General features: G+C 59.6%; 1 protein-coding gene across 1 annotated transcript; it reads left to right on the forward strand.

Annotated features, from left to right (window-relative positions):
- Nucleotides 1-8623: 8623 nt before the first annotated feature.
- BCL3 (BCL3 transcription coactivator) lies at nt 8624-18922 on the forward strand (the record flags this gene model as incomplete). Its single annotated transcript, XM_081108234.1, has 9 exons — nt 8624-8879; nt 10854-11007; nt 15082-15190; nt 15414-15618; nt 15726-15814; nt 16015-16092; nt 16849-17016; nt 17274-17391; nt 17540-18922. 9 exons carry the CDS (start codon nt 8624-8626, stop codon nt 17725-17727), a joined length of 1365 nt encoding a protein of 454 aa, XP_080964360.1. The 3' UTR covers nt 17728-18922.
- Nucleotides 18923-20248: the final 1326 nt, after the last annotated feature.

Below are 20248 nucleotides of genomic sequence, written 5' to 3' on the forward strand. Positions count from 1 at the left end.
AACCTGAATGGACTTCAGCAGCGCAAAACGGAATGGAAGAAGCCAGGTCCAAGAGGTTGTGCTATAGGACTCTCTTCATTAAAAATTCAAAATTGTCGCGGCCAGGTGTGTCTTCATAGGTAGAGAAGTATTTTTTTTAAAAAGCACTGAAGCACACAAAAATGTGGCTTACCTTGCGGGAAGGAAAGCGGTGTGATTTGAAAGAGGTGTGGTCGCCGGCTGGTCAGAGCATCATCCTGATGGGCCAAGGTTTCAGGACACACACAAGAATCAAGCAATAAAGGCATAAGTGGAACAACAAATCCATGTGTCTCTCTCCCTCCCTCTCTCTAAAAGCAATCAATAAAATCTTTTTTTAAAAGAAGAGCCCTACCCGGTTTGGCTCAATGCATAGAGCATCGGCCTGGAGACTGAAGGGTCCTGAGTTCGATTCCGATCAAGGGCACAGGCCTGGGTTGCAGTCTCGATCCCCAGTAGGAAGGAGGCAGCCAATCAATGATTCTCATCATTGATGTTTTTCTCTCTCTCTCTCTCCCTTCCTCTCTGAAATCAATAAAAATATATTTTTAAAAAATGGAGCATTCATTTAAAAAAAAGAAAAGAAGAGAAAGAAGTGGGCAGGGGCTCCTAAGGGACTGGCAGCGCCCTGGTCTGCTCCTCTTACAAGCGTTTATGAAATGGGACATTATAGCTCTGACCAGTTTGGCTCAGTGGATAGAGCATCGGCCTGCGGAGTGTAAGGTCCCAGGTTCGATTCTGGTCAAGGGCATGTACCTTGGTTGTGGGCACATCCCCAGTAGGAGATGTGCAGGAGGCAGCTGATGGATGTTTCTCTCTCATCGATGTTTCTAACTCTCTATCTCTCTCCCTTCCTCTCTGTAAAAAATCAATAAAATATATTTTTTTAAAAAAAAGAAATGGGACATTATATTTTATGCGATTCTCCACATCATATTTCATAGGGTTTTTCTCATAGTTTTTAAATATATTTTTTCATCCCACGGTTCCACATCTGTCTGTTCCTCAGACGGCTTGGTTCTCCAGGGGGCAAGGTTCCTCGGCTGTGGCCTGCAGGCCAGGGGTGCGGCGGGCACCCGCGAGGAGAGAATTTGGGATCTGAAACACACATTTCAACTTGATTTTCCCAGAAGTGAGCAAATGTGCTGTGACTCCGCGACCACAGGAGGCCGGAGTGGCAAGTTCAGAGCTGGGTAATGCCCAGCCACGGCCGCCTCCCGCAGAGCAGGGCACTGAGAGCTGCCATGCACCCACCTCTCACCAGCCCCCCACCTCCCCACCCCCCCACCCCCAAACCGGCCTCTGCGGGCACAGGCTCACGGATGGCGCCAGCCCCTGCTTTCAGGGTGCAGACGGAGCCTGCCAGGGTGGCCAGAGGGGAGGCGGCAGTGTGGGGGGTCCGATTTGGAGGGATGGGGTGGTGGAGACGCGCCCGTGGGGTCCTCGCCCTTGAGCACAGGTGTGGGACTGCAGGGGTGGGCCCCTGGGACAGTGGTGGGGGACAGGGCGGTGAGTCCATGCGGCCCAGGCCCGAATGAGGAAGGGCCTGGTGTGGCCTCGGCTTTCCCAGGAGCCTGGGGACTTTTGCGTCTGTATTTTTAGGCTCTGGTGGCCGCGGTGGAGGTTGTGGCCTGGGGCTGGGGCGGCGCAGACTTCCAGGGAAAGGACTGTCTTTTCAGGTTCGGGGCTGTCCCTTCCGCGGGGATGGGCTCCGGGCTCCGGGCTCCGGGTCGCTGGGCAGGCTTGGCCGGTCTCAGGGGGTGCTGGGGCTGAGGGGGGCTCAGGAAGCAAGGCCAAGCTCCTGAAGGAGGCAGGTACCGCCTAGCACAGCGATGGCGAACCTTTTGAGCTGGGCGTGTCAGCATTTTGAAAAACCCTCACTTAACTCTGGTGCCGTGTCACATACAGAAATTTTTGGATATTTGCAACCATAGTAAAACAAAGACATATTTTTGATATTTATTTTATATATTTAAATGCCATTTAACAAAGAAAAATCAACCAGAAAAATGAGTTCGCGTGTCACCTCTGACAGGCGTGTCACAGGTTCGCCATCACTGGACTAGCATCTGGGTAATTCATAGCTCACACTTCCCTAATGGGGACAAGATCACCTCGCTCTCCCAGTGCCCCCGGTGAATTAGTGTGGTGACTAACTCAGGCTCCACAGCTCAGCGAGCTAGTCTGATGGAGGAGACAGGAGCAGACTACCCCCGACCCCCCGGGAGCTTTAGGGTGATGATGGTGGAGGCACGCCCGCTCTCTCCAGGAAGCTCTGCTCCAGTCTAATACTCACCCAAGTGCCCCTTGTGAGGAGGGCGAAATTGCCTCCCCCACCCCCTCCCATTGAGAACCACCGTCCCAGACACAGGAGGGAAGCACCTGCCTCGTGTTCAGGGAACTCCTGGTCTGATGGGAGGCAGGCCCCCCCCCCCCCCCCGCCGCCCTCCCCGGGGAGTTCCGAGCTGCAAGTGCAGATGGGAGAGGCATCACCCACTGTTCGAAGTACCTGGTCTGCGGAGAAGACACACCCGCCTTCTCAGGGAGGATCTGATCTGAGGGAGGAGGAACACCATTCAAACCCGCAAGGAACTCCCAGGCTGGGGGGAACATGCCCCCTCACCATCCAGGGGCCCTCTGAGTCTGATGGTGGACGCCCCCCTCCCGCCCTGGGGCCGCTCTGGTCTGAGGAGGGAGGCAGCCTTCTGGTGCGCACGTCCTCCCTGCTCGCTGCTGACCGAACAAGCAGGCAGGGGCTCCCCTCCTCACCTCTGAGGAGCATCCTGGAATTGGGGAACTTCTCTGGGACACCACCGTGTCCCGGCCCGGGGACTCCCCTCCACTTCTCAGCCCAAGGCCAGGGCCTCACGGCTCACCCAGGCCCCCCTGCAGGTGCCCGCTCACCTCCCACCCTGCTTTCCGAGCCTGACCTCCCAGCGCCCCTCTCACAGGGGCAAACGGGCAGAGTGGAAGGTGGAAACAGGCTCGCCTCGCTCCTCACGACGCGTCCGTGCCAGGCCGCTGTGCCAGAGGGCTTCTTGCCCACTCACTGGGTCCTCTCAGCCATCGCGTTATGATGTTCCTGGCTCAGAGCGGGGAACTGAGGCCCAGGGAGATCAGATGCCGCTCCAATGCCACTGAGGCAGAGCCCATACCCACACGTAGGTTGTCGGACTCCAACGGCCTTTGCCCCGGGTCAGGTCCTCCCGAAAGCAGAGCGTAGGTGAGCAGCACCAGGGCCTCACGGAGTCAGACATGCCCACCTGGCAGGTTCCTGCTCACCTCCTCCCATCAGGCCAGGCTGCCAGCTCAAGGGGGAACCCCTGAAGCAAAGTGCCCACTAGAGGAATTCCACAGCGGGCGGAAGTGCCAGCGCTTCCTACCCTCTCTGCCCAGTCAGCGGCCGGGGGCAAGCTGAAGCAGACCCTGAAGGGGCCACTGTGGGAGCCTGTCAGGATCCCCGCGACCGGCAGCAGGGCCACCAGTCTTTTCTTGGAGGGGGATCCAGGCCGTGTGCCTCAGTGGCAGTCACTCTCATCTCTCTATTAATAAGAGCAATCGCTTAGAAAGAATACTAGCATCTTCCATTTCCTCGGCACTTACTCCGCGCCGGCTGTGCCAACGTGTGTGTGTGTGTGTGTGTGTGTGTGTGTGTGTGTGTGTGTGTGAACTCGCCTGACCCTCACAACAGCCCCGTGAGGCATGCACTATTTTTGCCCCCATTTTATAGATGCGTAAACTGAGGCTCAGAGAGGGAGCGTCCCGCCCAGGGTCACAAAGCGGGTAAGTGGCAGAGCTGGGACCCAAACCCACACAATGAGACGGTGAGCCCCAGTTACCCGTGAGGACACGCAGGCCAGCACCGTACTGCCTGGCTGTCCACCATCACCTTGCTGGGACCCTCTGCCCTACCCTGACCTTCCCAGACACCCCCGCCCACTGCGTCAGCCCTGACGGCCGAAGGCAGCGTATGGGGGTGGGGAGAGGGTGTCCAGTCTCAAACCAGGATGTCGCAATCCTCTGACTCAGCGTGGTGCGTGCAGACCCAGCAAGAAGGAGAAAGGGGAAGATTAAGGGTTGGCCTAGTCCCCACGTGGGCTGATCCTGCTCGGTGCCAGCAGCTGCCAAGGCCCCAGGGTGGGGAGGAACCAGGAGGCACAGCCATGCTCTAGGAAGCTGGGCTGCGCTCACCCTGGGGGTGGGGTAGGGGCAGCCTTGGGGAGCGAGGTGTCTGCAGACGCAGAGCCCAGATGGGAGGCTGCGTGACCTTGAACTAGTCGCTCCCCATCGGGGCTCACAGTATCTGCGACTTTTACCTGCTCTCCCTGAGCCCCTCTGAAGTCTCACCCTGTCCCCTCTGCTGCACCGCCCTACCTCTCTGCTCCACCCTCCCCGCCCTGGGCGTGTGGACCATGCTACTCCTCACAGGTGCTCTTGGGCACAGGCCTGGGCCGCTCCGGGCCTGTTTCCCCATCTAAACAGTTGCTTCCCAGGAAATAAGGGCCTAGAACTGAGCTGGGAGGGAAGGCCTGTGGTCTCTGGGACGAATGACCACACCTCCCAGCCAGTGGGTGCAGCACCCAGGCTGCCGGGATCACAGAGACGGGCTTACAGTCTTGGCCCTCACAGCATGACCCCAGGCACTGACCTCACTCCATTCGTTTCCTTCTCTGTAAGGTGGGGATTTTGGTTGAATTTTCCTCATAAGATTCTCAAGAGGATTAAGTGGGCCAATTCCTAGCGGGAGCTGGGCCCAGAGTGAACGGGACCATCTTATCTCATCTCTGGGTGGAAAAGGGAGACAGGGAAGGCCTGGCCTGATGGGTGCAGGCAAGCAATGCGGAGACAGGAAAAGCTATCACTCATTCATTCCCTCTGCACACCTGCTCTCTCTTCATCTGCTCCACCGCCCTGCAAGGCAGGCGCCGTAACCATCCCCAACGATAGTCCCTACAAAGGCAGAGAGAGGGAAAGCCATCTCTCCAAGGCCACACAGCAAGCACATGGCAGAGCCAGGCCTCAAACCCACGTCTCTAAGCCACCATGTTGAATACTAATTTCCTCAATGACATGAGTCCTGCTGATGATAATAATAATTACTATTATTATTCCTATGGCTATCAGAGGAACAAAATCAAATGCAGCTACATTGAATTGAGCACTTCTTTTTTTAAATATATTTTTTTATTAATTTCAGAGAGGAAGGAAGAGGCAGAGAGAGATAGAAACATCAATGAGGAGAGAGAATCATTGATTGGCTGCCTCCTGCACGCTCCCCACTGGGGATCGAGCCCTCAACCTGGGCATGTGCCCTTGATCGGAATCGAACCTGGGACCCTTTAGTCCGCAGGTCGATGCTCTATCCACTGAGCCAAACCGGCTAGGGCGAATTGAGCACTTTCTATCCCTCGGGCCCTGTAGGATGGGAGCATTCTTTTCTTGATGGACTCTGTTTTATACATCGAGATGTTTTATGGAGAGCTGAGGCTGTATCAGGGTAAGTCACTAAGCTACTGAAAGTGAAAGACAGGACTTACACCCAAGCCTCAGCTGGGAGCAAAGCAGGACAAGGCCAAGCCCTCTCCTCTCCTTTCAGAAGGAGAAACTGAGGCCCTAAGAGCAAGAAAGCTGCCCCAGGCCCACAGCCTTCTAGCTGGGACTTCATTCCCCTCTTGGGACCTTGAACAGGTACAGTCTTGGCCCTTCCTTCCCTGGGGGGAGGCAGTCAGCGGGAAGAGGCCATCTGAACGGGGACAAAAGACGATCTGAGTGAGGGAAAGTGGTGAGACACCAGGCAGGACTTCCGGGCCTTCTCTGGGAAGTTTCTGGGACTCATCCAGGGGCAGCCCCTGCCAGCAGGGGGCCTCCACAGTGCAAGGCCCAGAGAGGGGAGACCCTAGTCCTCCCCTCCTGGGACGCAGGGAATCAGGGGGGAGAGAGGGGGTAGGCATCCTGGTTCCGCATCCTCCATTCCCGACACTGAGGGAGGTGCTGCGGGAACAGGGACTTTCCTGAGCAGCAGAAGATTCTGGGAAATCAGAGACAGCTACAGGGCGGGGCTGACGCCAGGCCTCCCTCTCCCCCCTCCCCTGAGCCCCTGCTGGTTCCTCAAGGAGGCCCTCCTCCAACGGCTCCTCCTCCCACAGGCCGTGCCCTCCACCCTCAGACCCTCCAACCCTCCGACTCTATCAGAATTCACCTCCACCCTCAGCTCCCCCCCCCAGCCCCCCAGCCCCCAGCTCTCTCCTCCTCCCTCAGAGCCTCCGTCCTCACTGGGTCCTCCTGACCTTCTCAGACCATACCCCCTTCCTCGGACCCCCTCCCCTCCTTATACCATTTTATTTCTCTCTCAGGCCTGTCTTTCTCCTTCAGGTCCTCCTCCCCCAGACTCTTTATCCCTCATCCATCCTCAGGCTGGGCACCCCCTCTCCCTCAGCCCTTCCAAGCCCCACTCTGGGCGACACACAGATGCCCCCTCCCCAGGCCTGCCTGGGCCCAGAGCCACTGCTCCCCCTGCCCCAGGATGCTCAGAGAGGGAGGACTCTGGGTGCCTTCCAACCCTACCTCCTAGGGTCACCCCCTTGATGGGCCCCGTCCCTCTGCGGCTCAGCTTCCGGTTTCTCTACTGTGGGGTCGTGCTCTGCACCCCACCCCTCTCCTGTGTCTGAAAGTCCCCAGAGATGAAGGCTGGGTGGGCAGTGCCAACAGCATCCGGGCTTCCGATCTCTCCTCTTGCTGTAGCCCAAACAACACGGAGAGGCAGGGGTTGGCATCAGCCCATTTGCCAGAACAGGCTGGGTCTCAGGAGGACTGACTGTCTGAGGTCCCAGGGAAGCAGGGGTGGAGGTGGCATTTGAACTCAGGTCTTGCCCGGAGATGTTCCCCCATTACAGGGACTGAGGGGGCCATCCAGAGAGAGGGAGAATGAGGAAGAGGTCAGGCCTCTGTCCGCTGCGGCTCCTCACATCCCGGGTTAAGTCCCTTCTTGGGGACCAGGGCCCCGCACCCAATTTCGGGGTCCCAGAGAGAGGCTGCCTGGGAGACAGATATACAGACAAATATCAGGAGACAAAAAGAAACGGGGCAGGCCGCAGACAGCGAGAGGGAGGCCAGGGATGAGGGACAGAGCTGCAGAGATGTGGGGAGATGCACTGAGAGGCCCTGCGTGCCGCCTGACAGGTCCGGGGTGTAGCCCCCACTCCCTCGCCCCCTAAGCCCCAAAGCCTCCCCCTCGGTCTGCCGGAGCTCAGTGACCCGGACTCAACCCCAGCGACCGCCCCGCCCCCAGGGAAATCCGGGAAAGCCCCGAGCCGCCGGGGCCCCGCCCTGGGGTGGGGAGAAGGGCAGCAGGGAGGGGCCCGGGGAGAGCCCGCCTCCCCCCGCCCCCCCAGATCCAGCCGGCCTGAGTCACGTCCCCCAACCCGCCCGGCCTGTTCCTCACTCCTCTACCCCGCCCGACCCGGGAGGGGGGCGTGGGGGAGAAGGGGAAGCCAGATACCCCCCCACCCCTCCACCCCCATACACACACACACACACACACACACACACACACACACACCCGCCCTCAACTTTGGTCGATCCGAGTCTGGTCTGCGCCTCTTGCTCTCTCTCGTCTTTCCCTTCCTCGGTCTCTCACGATCTCTAAGCCTCTGTCAGTTCCACGTCTGTTTCTCTCTGTATTTTCAGGATTCCCGGTGCGGCACGCGCTGGGCGCAGGGACCCCGCGGGGAGAGACACAATCAATGTCCCTTTGAGCGCCCCCAGCGCGGTCCCCCGCCCCCAGCGCGGTCCCCCGCCCCCAGCGCGGTCCAGACCCTCGGCGGGGAGGCACGGGGGGCGCGGGGGGGGGCAGGCAGGGGGACAGTGCAGGCATCTGCCCGGCCCGGCCCCGGGTGCGCCCTTTCGCTCTCACAGAGGAAACGGCCCAGAGAGGGGAAGTGCGTGGTCAAGGTCACCGGGCGAGGAAATGGGAGTCAGGACTCGAACCCGAGCCCTGACGACCCCAGGGAGCCATGGAATTGCTTCCCTTGGGGAGGCACAGGGAAGCAGACAGAAGTCCACGGGCAAAAGGATCGTAGATGCAAAGAGACAGCGCAGACAGAGATAGAGGTAGAGGCAGAGAGAGGCCCGGAGACTTCTCTCCGAGAGAGATGGAGAGATAGCCGGAGAGGCAAACACAGAGACGCGACAGCGAGAGGCCCGCCGCCGCAGGGGTGGGGACCCCCCTACCCCCCACCCCCGACCCCGCCCCCTTCCCACCCCCACTCCCATCCCGCTCCGAGCCGCGGCCCAGCCGCCCGGGGCGCCGCGGGGCCAAGAGGGGCGGGCGCGGGGCGAGGCGCAGGCGGGGCGCGCGGCCGACGGCTCCGCGGGGCCACGGGAGCGGCACCCGGTCCAGGAAACCCCGGGAGCGGACGGGTGGCCCCGGGGGAAGAGGGGGGGCTGGGGGCGTGGAGGCGGGCTGCCGGCACCGCCCCGGCCGACAAAAGTCCCTTCAGTTCAGCCGGCGGCAGGGGAAGTCCCGGCGCCTGGCTCAACCTCCCTCGGTGCCGCCGAGCCGAGCCGCGCTCCGGCCGCCCGCTCGGCCGCCGTCCCCGGCGGCCCCATGCCCCGATGCCCCACGGGGGCCATGGACGAGGGGCCCGTGGACCTGCGCACCCGGCCCAAGGCCGCCGGGCTCCCGGGCGCCACGCTGCCGCTGCGTAAGCGCCCGCTGCGCGCGCCCTCCCCGGAGCCCGCCGCCCCCCGCTGCGCCGCGGGCCCCTTGGCCACCCCGGAGCCCCAGCTCGGCGGCTCCAGCGCGCCCGCCGCCCCAACTTCGCGCCACGGCCTGGCCCGGCCAGAGGCCCTTTACTACCAGGGTGAGTGTCTCTCTCTGGTCAAGGTCGGGTTGGGGGCCAGACAGGGCACTGGGTCACCGGAGCCGGGGCGCATAGCTCAGATGCAAGCACAAGAGGTTCCTGGGAGTCGAGGGGGCAGGGGGAGAACCCAAGGTCCCAAAGCTCAAATATGGGGCTCCTGGGACGCTGGAGGGCAGGCCCCGGTCCCTGGGATACAGACATGGAAGCATCAGGGAGCGGTGCCTTGGGACAGAGATATGGGGGCCCCAGGAAGCTGGGTGCAGGGGGCCTGCGGGACAGAGCCTAGGGTCTGAAAGCAACAGATATGGGGACCCAGGGACATGCCCAGCAGTACAGATGTGGGGTCTCGGGGAATCAAGGGGCAGAGCCTGAAGTCTCTGGAACACAGAATTACAAACTCTTAAGACCCCAGGTCTCTACCCCCAGGGTTTTGAGGAATCAGTGCTCAGGCCCAAGACGCTGAGGTTCTTGGCATCCAGATGTGTGGGGTCAAAGGAAGTCAGGGGAATAGAGACTGGGTTCTAAGGAGGCAGATATTAAGGGATCCCAGGACGTCAAAATCTCAGGAACGAAGACATCCGGGGACTTGGGGGGTCAGGAGAACAGAGTCAGAGTTCTGAGCGCCCCAATGTCTGGGGTCAGAGAGAGCCAAGGAAACAGACCCGGGGGTCCTGATGAACCAGCAGGACAGGGGCCCAGGGCGCTGGCCACCCAGTTATGTGTGTTCACCATGGATCAGAGTTTCATCCGGGGTCACAAGACCAGGCAGTATTAGAGGGCTTGGGGCTGAGGATTCTAATAACAGGGGACAGGACCAAGGAAATCTGGGACTCAAGAATTTGGGGCCAGGATGAAGGATTCGGGGATCTTCAGAAGGCCTCAGGGCACCAAAGCCTGGTATTGGAGATACAGGGACCAGGAAACTGGGGGGCGTTCAGGACTCCCAGCAATGAGGAGATTACAGAGGAGGCCAAACGCCATTCCCCCCATCCTGACTCCATCCTTCATCTCAAGGAAGGGGCATCCCCTGCCACAGCTGTGCTCACCTCACCATCCCCAAGTGGCCCCCAAAGTGGCAAAGCCCGTGCTGAGTGCCTCCAAACCTTTGCCCAGTGTCTGCACCTCCCACGCCATTAGGGTACAGCCTCTAGCTGTGCATCAGGAGGCCTGCTGCTCCCCCCACTTCCCATTCCCCAGGTGAGAACCCAGGCCTCAGGTTTCCCATCTATGTGCTGGGTAGATATGGGTTTCCCCACTGCCAAGGTCCCCCTTCCCACCGTGTGATCTGAACAGGCTTCCACAGGCTTCTGGTATCACCTTCTCTCACCTTCTCTCACCTTCTGACCCACTCCTCTCCCCCAAACACTCTAGGCAGTCACCCCACACTCAGCACTTCAACCTGTCTTTACCCCCCTCAGCCACAAATTCACTCAGCAAACAGGCCCTCAGGACCCCCTGCTGGGTGATGAGGGGGGGGTTCAGTCCTTGAGGGACTTTCTGCCTAGCAGGAGAGGAGAGTCAAAAACATGGAAAGTGACAACGAGGCCAGCGTAGCTCAGTGGTTGCGCATGGACCTATGAACCAGGAGGTCATGGTTCGATTCCCGGGTTGCAATCCCCAGTGGGGGACGTGCAGGAGGTAGCCGATCGCCGATCGATGATTCTCTCTCATCATTGATGTTTCTATCTCTCCCTCTCCTTTCCTCTCTGAAATCAATAAAAATATATATATTTTTTAAAATGACAATGAGAGTGACCAGGGTTGGGGGACACGGACTGAGTGGGGGAAGCTGTGGGAGCCCAGAGGAGGGACATGGAAAGGGGCTTTGTCTTGAGCCTTCTGGACCCAGAATGAGATGCAAGAGGGGCCTGGGGAAAAGGGCAGGTGGGCACTGCAGGAGCAAAGGCCTGGAGGTGGGCCGAGGGCTGGGGGGGTCTGTGGGCTTGGCCTCACCCATGTCTTTTCTCTGCCCAGGACCCTTACTGCCTCTGTACCCCACCCCAACCATGGGCTCCCCCTTTCCTCTGCTGGGCCTGCCTCCACCCCTGTACCCCATGATGTGCTCAATGGAACACCCTCTGTCAGCCGACATCGCCGTGGCCACCCGCGCTGATGAGGACGGAGACACGTGAGTACTAGTCCCCCATTGATGGGGAGTGGGAATGGGGAAGCCAGCTCTCCCGCTTCACCCACCACAACACAGGGGCACTCAGCCAGGCCTCGCTAGCTAACCCCACCGCTGGCTGTGTGACTTTGAGCAAGGCCCATCCCCTCCTGGAGCCTCAGTTGCCTCTTCTGAAAAATGGGCGCCCTGAGAGCGCTTACCCCCTAGTACCGATTTTGGAGTAAGGGGCTTCAAACTTGTTATCACACTCCAACAATGAGAAAGACATTTCATTGGTTGACTTATTATATGAATTATGCATGCTAAGCTCCTAGTACAGAGCATGGTAGGTGATGAGTGCTCAATAGGTACTAATTAACATTGTTATTGTTATTTTATATTAAAAACTCAGCACACACACATATAAACCAGAAATAAAAAATCACACCAAACAAAACCATACCCTCACTACGTGGGATCTGCTTTAGTGTTTTCTGTTCTAGTGTGTTTCTCATTGTTTCATGGTCACAACCCACTAAATTATTTTCACGATCCCTTAAACTGATTTCACAAATCCCATGGTTTTGTCACCGGCAGTTTGAAGAACCTATTCTTGAAGCTGCTGAGAAATCCCACACAGGAGGGTTTAGCCCTCTGCACACTTGACCATCAGGCTTCTAATTCCATTGACCTCCATTTGAATCTCAGCTACTCACTTTCTCACCCCTCCCTGCCTCAGTTCCCCCCTGTAAAAACAGGAACCATAAGTGTGCAGGAGCCTGCGAGGCAAACATGAGATGGTTTCTGTAGAGCGCTTCTCTGGGAATAGGTTTGGGGACTGCAAACCACAGGTAGGCACGGATTGACAAGCCTATTTCTGCAGGGAAGGGGGGGTGTGGGGGGGAACGACACTCCACTGCTGGATGTGAGGCGACCTCAGGTCCCTGAGCCTCAAGTGTTTCTATCGGGAAATCCACAGCTCATAATAGCACGGATCCCAGCGAGGATTCAGTGCAACGATGAACATTCATATAGTGCAGGGAACGGGGCCCAGCGCACAGTAGGTGCTCAGTACACGTGGGTGGGTGTTGTTGGAACAGAGCTCCCCAGGCAGTGTGGGCCACGGTGTGCACCCAAGCAGGAGAAAGTGTCTGAGATATATAAAGGACTCGATAAAGCTCGTTTCCTCCTCTGGCTACCTCCGGGGTCGTCTGTGAAATGGATTTAATGCGTATCTGCCCCCAGGGGCGAGTTGTTTGGAGCCTGTGCAAGCAGGGTGCAGGAGGAGACCTAGCACGCCAGGCTGTACCCCGCGCCCCGCCCGCCCTCCCCCGCTCTCTCACTCTCCCGCCTCTCTCCCCTCTCCCCAAAAGCAAACACTTCTGCCTCAGCTGCTGGTCCGGGGAAATCCCTTCCCGCAGAACCTGACCGCAGCCCAGCTGCTCTGCCTCCCCCACGTCAGCACCCGTCACTCACTCGCCGCCTCCCCCTCCCGGCGCTCCCTCTAACCTTAACCCCTTCCGCTGGGGCCAGGCTTTACCGGAATGGGCAGCTGGCACAGCCTGGGGGCGGGGGGGGGCGGGGGGGGGGAGGACACGCTCAGGCTGGGCCCCCAAAGCTGCAAAGCTTGGTCGGGAGGCTAGACTTAGAGGGACTCAGGGAGCAAGAATCTCAGGGCTTCTGGACCCCCAAGAGGTCAGGCACTGGCAAGCAAAATCTGGGTCTGGGGGTGGTGGTGGGGGGAGACGAGCACTGCGTCCCAGAGAGCAGAGCTGGGGGCGTAGCATTCCTGGATCTCTGGTGCGCAAAGGAACAGGGTGCAGGGCAGCCAGGGCATCTAGAGAGGGACTGGGAAGTCCGATCAGCCAAGGGGTAGGGTCCCAGGAGACTTAGAGGTGGATGCTGGGATGAGGGGCGACCAGAAGCCATCTGGAGTCTGCGGCGTACCAGGGGGGCCTCCAGGCTGGAGACTTGGGGTCTTTCCCCCCTCGCGCCCCCCCCAGACAAGCGAGGTCTCTTTGGCTTGGGCTTCCCCCTCCTTTACCCCATTCGAGGATGGAAGTCGGGGCGCCGGGGGAGGGGGCGGGTGGCCCCGGTAGATCCCCGGCGGCTCAGGCTTCCCTCCCCCGGGAGCAGGAAGCGGAGCCCCGCCCAGCAGACCTGTTACTGGAAGTCCGAGGGCAGGGCCGCCCCTCCCGTCCCCACTTCCTCCAGCCCCGCCCCACCCCCTGCGGCCCGCGCGTTTATGGGAACTCAGGCCTGGACGGTTTCTCTGAAATCATTCGCTCCCTCTGCCCTCACTTAACCCCGCCCGCGCGGAGAGGGACGGGGGAGGGGGGGGGGGTGCGTACCGAGAGAAGCGGGGGAGGAAGGGACCCCTTCCCAGGAGGCCCAGGTCCAACCCCTCCCCAACATTTTTTTTTTTTTTTAAATTGGGCTTTCAAGGATTAGGGTCCAGGTTCCGCGTTCCTCCTGCATAATCTCCCCCTGGGAGGTGGATGATACTTCACAAAAGAGAAAACCAGGCTCAGAAGGGCCACGTGCCTTTGCCTTAGCGCACACAGCTAGGGAGGACACCCCCATCTGCAACCCTGGCCTCCTTAGCCCCCCCAAAGCCCTCTGGGCTGCTGGGTGTCTCCATCCCCAGCCAAGCACCTAGGGAGCTGGTCCAGGATGCACATTGTCCAGCTGGGAGCAGTTGGTCCAGTTAAATGGACTTGGAAAGGTTGTGTGGGCTGCGTACTTGCAGTCAGCCTTGGGCCCTGAGTGCCAATGTCCCCGACCCTGAGCGAGTAGGCGAAGGCCCATGCACAGTCATCCCAGATTGCCCTCCGCTTGGATTGGCTGTTGCAGGTTGGGGGCCCTGGGAAGCTGGCAGCAAGCTTATGGGCTGGGCCCGGGGAGAAGTCAAGCTGCTGTGTGTCCCACAGGGGAGGTGGCAGCTGGAGTGGCCTTCGCAGTTGAGGCCAGAAGGCCGGGCCCTTTATGCCAGACATTGTGTCCCCCTGGATGGTGGCTGCTCCCCTCCTGACCGGGCAGACAGTGCCCCTGGGCAGAGGGTAATTCCCAGAGAAAGCGGAGAGCTGATAGCCTTCCCAGAAGCTGCGGGAATGAGCCCTTCCGTTGCACAGCCCAAACTCCAGAGCAATGACCCCATCCCACTTCCCTTTGGGGCCAGACTTTCTCCACTCTTTTCTCCGCTGAATGGGATGTGGAGTCACAACCGATGGAGACTTTACTGGCATCTAGTTCATCCCCGCTCATTTCACAGACGAGAAAACTGGCCCCCAAAGGGGTGGGAACGTGGTCACAGGCTTCGAGGATGGCCAGGGATCGTTGGGATGGATTCATTTATTCAGCGCATGTTCACAGAGCACCTGCTCAGCCCTAGGCACTGCCCTAGGCACTGGCCGGGGGCCGAAGCAGACAAAACACCCTGTCCTGGTGGAGTTAACCTTCTAGGGAGGAGGGGGAGTAGGATTCAGACAGGAAACAAGTAAACTGTACAATGTCAAGTGGAGAGAAGTTAAGCAGGGTAAGGAGGAGGAGGAGGGAGCCGATGCCATTCCATTTTGGCCGAGGCCTGCAGGTATGTGGCAGAAGCGTGTTCCAGGCCGAGGGAACAGCCAGTGCTATAAGGCCCCGGGAGGCAAGCATGCGTGTTATGTTTGAGTAACAGCAAGGAGGCCAGTGGTCAGAGCCGAATGAGGAGAGCAGATGGAGAGGAGGTCAAACGGGTTGAAGAGCGGGAGACAAGATCACTCAAGGCCTGTGGGTCATGTGAGGACTTGGCCTTGACTCTGAGGGTTCTGAGCCAAAGGGGGGGGGGGGCGCATGCCTGGATGTGGGGTCTAACAGGGTCCCTCTGGCTGCTACGTGGGGGACACACCGTAGGGCCATGGTGGGAGCAGTGAAGCCAGTGAGGAGGAGACGGTCCAGGATGATGGGGGCTGAGTCAGGATGAAGGGAGTGGGGGTGGGAGGAGTGACTGGATTCTGGAGATATTTCCAAAGTATCGGCACATATTGGAGAAAGCGCTGCTAAGAGCATGGGGGTGAGAGGTGACCGGCCCCTAATGTCTGTGACCCTCACCCCCAGGCCACTCCACATTGCCGTGGTGCAGGGCAATCTGCCAGCTGTGCATCGACTCGTCAGCCTCTTCCAGCATGGGGGCCGGGAGCTGGACATCTACAACAACCTCAGGCAGGTGAGGCTGGGGCCTGGGGCCTGGGGCCTGGAACCTGGACTCCTGGGTCTGAGGGAGGAGGGGCTGGGGGCCTGGATTCATGGGTCTGAGGGAGGAGGGGCACCAGATTTCTGGCTCCTGAGGAAGACTGCAGCGGGGGGGTCAGGCCTGGGAAATTCTGAGGGAGGCAGGGCTAGGACCAGGGCAGGGCACACACGGGTCCCTCACAGACTCTGTTCCCCAGACGCCGCTACATCTGGCTGTGATCACCACTTTGCCGTCTGTGGTCCGGCTACTGGTGATGGCCGGTGCCAGCCCCATGGCCCTGGACCGCCATGGCCAGACAGCAGCCCACTTGGCATGTGAGCACCGCAGCCCGACCTGCCTGCGGGCCCTGCTGGACAGCGCGGCCCCGGGCACAGTGGACCTGGAGGCCCGCAATTATGACGGTGAGTACGGGCTCGGGCGCAGGGTGGGGCTGTCGGGCAGGTCCTGGGGTCCTTCTGGAGCTGCAAAGCCCCAGGCCCGTGCTTGACCGAACCTCCCTCTCCTTTAGGGCTCACTGCCCTGCACGTGGCCGTGAACACCGAGTGCCACGAAGCGGTGCTGCTCTTGCTGGAGCGTGGCGCGGACATCGACGCGGTGGTGAGCGAGGGAGCGAGGGCCAGGGATGCGGACAGGAGGAGCGGGGCCCACAGAGGGCGGGGCTGCGTGGGGGAGCGCCTGCGTGGGCGGGTGGGGCTTGAGGGCTCCGTCCCGCTTGAGCGCTTGAGCTGTGGGGATGCGGACCGCCAGCTGTTGGGTCAGAGCTCGGAGCGACTCAAGGGCCTTCCCCCCCGCCGCAGGACATTAAGAGCGGCCGCTCCCCACTCATCCACGCCGTGGAAAACAACAGCCTGAGCATGGTGCAGCTGCTGCTGCAGGTGGGTGCGCCCTGCCCGCGGCCTCCCCCCCCTTCCCCCCCCCCCCCCCCGCACCAACCCGCCATCGCACCCTTTGCGTCCAGATCCGACCCTTCCTTCTAGGCCTAGTTTTGGCCGCCCTAAGACTTTACCCCCAGGCTGCGGACTCTTCCGGGGCCCTCTGCTATTCCCCCGCCGCCCCAGAACGGCCCAAGCTCTGCCCAGGCCCAAGCTCTGCCCAGCGAGAGCCTAGCAGGCCCGGCCCAGCGCTGTCCCGCGCACACCCAGCCCCTTCCCCTCTCTGACTCCGCCCCGACTTCGGCCAGACCCGGAGTCTAGCGCGGTTTGATTCAGCGCCGCCCGCCTAGTCCCGCGCTGACCCGTCGGGGATTCTAGCTCCCATCCTCTTCTCCATCACCAGCCCGCGAGTGGTCCAGCCCCGGGCTCTGGCCCCGCCCCTCCCTCTGGCCGCTCCCCCATCACCCTGGGTCCGGGCGCGGGTGGTCCTGCCCCGGGCTCTGGCCCCGCCCCTCCCTCTGGCCCCGCCCACCCCTGGCTCCTCCACCATCACCCTGGGTCCCGGCGCGGGGTGGTCCTGCCCCGGGCTCTGGCCCCGCCCCTCCCTCTGGCCCCGCCCACCCCTGGCTCCTCCACCATCACCCTGGGTCCCGGCGCGGGTGGTCCTGCCCCGGGCTCTGGCCCCGCCCACCCCTGGCTCCGCCCCCATCGCCCTGGGTCCGGGCGCGGGCTGGTCCTGACCCGCCCCTCCACCCGCAGCACGGCGCCAACGTGAACGCGCAGATGTACTCGGGCAGCTCCGCGCTGCACTCGGCGTCTGGCCGCGGGCTCCTGCCGCTGGTGCGCACGCTGGTCCGCAGCGGCGCCGACAGCAGCCTCAAGAACTGTCACAACGACACGCCGCTCATGGTGGCGCGCAGCCGCCGGGTGAGTGTGCGCGGTGGCGGGGTGCGGGGCTGGGGGAGTCTGTTCCCCTAGAACAGACCCAGGGGTGTGCGTGTGCGTCTGTGCCCAGGCGTGGAGCGCAGAGGGTGGGTGTGAGGTCTAGACAGGAGGAGAGCCTGAGGCACCAAGAAAGGAGGCAGCGTGCCCACCTTCACCTGCTGCTGTGCTCGCTGACAGACCCTTGAGCAAGCGGAGGTGGAGGGAGGGGGGGCCTGGTGGTGACCCCCATCTTCCTGCAGGTCATCGACATCCTGAGGGGGAAGGCCACGCGGCCCGCGCCTGCGTCACAGCCAGAGCCCTCCCCTGACCGGAGTGCCACCACCTCCCCCGAGAGCAGCAGCCGCCTCAGCTCCAATGGTGAGAAACCAGCTCCAGCCCCAGCTCCCTCCTTTCTCCCGACCTTCCAGACCCGGCGCCCCTCCGAATCCAGGAGTTGGGACCCCGACCCCCTCCTCTCTGGATCTAGTCGCACTGCCCTCACCCACCCTCTCTCTTCTTCCCACAGGTCTTCTCTCTGCGTCACCATCCTCCTCGCCTTCCCAGTCTCCTCCCAAGGATCCCCTTGGATTTCCCATGGCTCCCCCCAATTTCTTCCTCTCCCCCTCATCTCCACCTGCCTTCCTGCCCTTTGTCGGGGTCCTCCAAGCCCCTGGCCGGCCGGTGCCTCCCCCGCCAGCTCCAGGAGGCAGCTGAGAAGGATGGGGGGGCAGACCTTGGACTCATGAGGAGGGACCTCCCTGCCCTTGTGGAGCCAGCCCTCCTGGAAACTGTGAAGATCTCACTCTGCCCCCCCCCCCATCTTCGAACCAGGATTTGCACATGCATTTGCCCCCTCTTTTGAGCACAGATATCCCCCCACCTCGTCTTCCGTCTTCCGCCCAGGACTCTTTCCCCTGTTCTTCTCAGGCAACCAATCTCCTGTCTGGAATCCCACTCAATCATATATTTCCTTCTCCTCTCTCAGAGCTGGTGGAACCAGGGAACAGCTGCTCCCTCTGCCCTCCGCCCATGAGGAGGGAGAGACGGGCTGCAGCGGGGCACTTATAACGATGTAAATTATTAGGCATTTTTGGTTGGATTTCTTTTGTAATAAACTATTTTTGTAACATATCCCTGGCTTGGCTGGACCGCTTTCATGAGGAGGTCTGGAGAAGTGTGTTTGTGTGTGCACCCAGCTGAAAGCCGTACCCCGCTGACTCCACGAGTGACCTGTGAGTCTCAGAAGGGTGACGGCCTGTGTGAGTGACGCTAGGATTTCCGGCGTGTTTGGATGTTCTGTCATTGTGTCACTGAGCCATTGTTTTTGGGGATGACCGAATGTGTGACATTTTTCCAGGAGACCTTGTCACATTCCTCAGTGACCCTGGGTGTGTGTGTTTCCGAGGAGTGCCACAGATGACTGGTGTGTGACACTGCGGTTGTCTCTGTGGCATTTGTGAGACCTGCGGTCGTCGTATGATTGTTTCTGTGTGCCTGCCTCTCTTGGTGTGTCACATTTTACTCAGTGGCTCTAGGGCCCCTGAATACAATGTCTGTGCCTTGGCTCTGTGGACACATCTCTTGTGAATCAAGCATTCCTTTCCTGTTACCATGCTAACAAAGCACCACAAATTAAGTGGCTTAAAGCAACAGAAGTGTATTGTCTTATACTCCTGGAGGTCAAAAGTGTAAAATCCGCCCAGCAGGTGTGGCTCAGTGGTTCCATGTCGACCCAGGAACCAGGAGGTCGCTGGTTCAATTCCTGGTCAGGGCACATGCCCAGGTTGCGGGCTAGATCCCCAGTAGGGGACGTGCAGGAGGCAGCCGATGGATGATGTTTCTCTCCTATTGATGTTTCTATCTATCTCTCGCCCTTCCTCTCTCTCTAAAAATCAATAAAGACATATTTTAAAAAAAGAAGTGTAAAATCAGTTTCTCTGGGCCAAGGTGTCCACAGGGCTGGTTCCTTCAGGCAGCTGTAGGGGAGAATCTGTTCCCTTGCATTCTCCAGCTTCTAGAGGTTGGCCTGCATTCCTTGGCTCCTGGTCCCTTCCTTGTGTCTACAACCTTTTGCTTCCATCTGTACATCTACTCTGATCTCCTGCCTTCCTCTTAGGAGGATCCTGTGATTACATTGGACCCAGAATAATCTCCATCTCAAGGTCCTTAACCTCATCCAGTCTGTAAAGTCCCTTTGCCACATAAAGTGACATCACAGATTCCAGGGATTAGGACGAGGAGGATATCGTTAGGAGCCTTGATTCAGCTGACCCCAGGTTCAATCAGAGAATCAGCGTTGCTAGGAGATTGCTATATGGGTAAGAAATTTGCTACAGGAATTGACTGATCTTCAGGAAGGGAAGATGGGTGTGCAGTGGGGACAGCAGGGACAAGCTGGAACCCCTGAGGAAGGACTGGAGCTCTAACAGCCCCCACTACCCCTGGCCTTGAAGAAAGGGCTGTCCTTCTAGAGAAGCTGATGACCTTGGTCCCATTGTATAGGTCTTCATGAGTGATCATGTGTTTCTGAGTAATGGTAAATGCTGTTTTTCTTTTCTTTTTTTTAAAAATATATTTTATTGACTTTTTACCGAGAGGAAGGGAGAGGGACAGAGAGTCAGAAACCTCGATGAGACAGAAACATCGATCAGCTGCCTCCTGCACACCCCAAACTGGGGATGTGCCCGCAACCAAGGTACATGCCCCTGACCGGAATCGAACCCGGGACCCTTCAGTCCGCAGGCCGACGCTCCATCCACTGAGCCAAACCAGCTAGGGCTGTTTTTCTTTTTTTTTAATATTGTTTCTTACTGATTTCAGAGAGGGAGAGAGAAAGGAACATCAATGATGAGAGGAACATCAATGATGAGAGAGGATCATTGATCAGCTGCCTCCTGCACGCCCCCTACTGGCGACTGAGGAGCCCACAACTGGGGCATGTGCCCTTGACCAGAATCGAAACCCAGAACCCTTCTTTCTGTCTGGAGGCGGACGATCTATATCCACTGAGCCAAACCAGCTAGGACTGTGCTGTTTTTCTTTAGTCCGGGGACCTGGCTGGGCCCTGGGGTCTTCATAAGACCTGGCACTTGTGAACATTCCTGCTGCCATGACTCCTACCACATGATGTATCTGTGGGGCCAACTGCCTGAAATCTTCCTGGAAGGCACTGCTGGGTTCCGTGAATGGCTAGCTGTACATATGTGTGTGTGAACGCATGTACACACACCCATGC

This window comes from Myotis nattereri (genome assembly GCF_964212035.1).
Source record: "Myotis nattereri genome assembly, chromosome: 15".
Taxonomy (NCBI): Eukaryota; Metazoa; Chordata; class Mammalia; order Chiroptera; family Vespertilionidae; genus Myotis; species Myotis nattereri.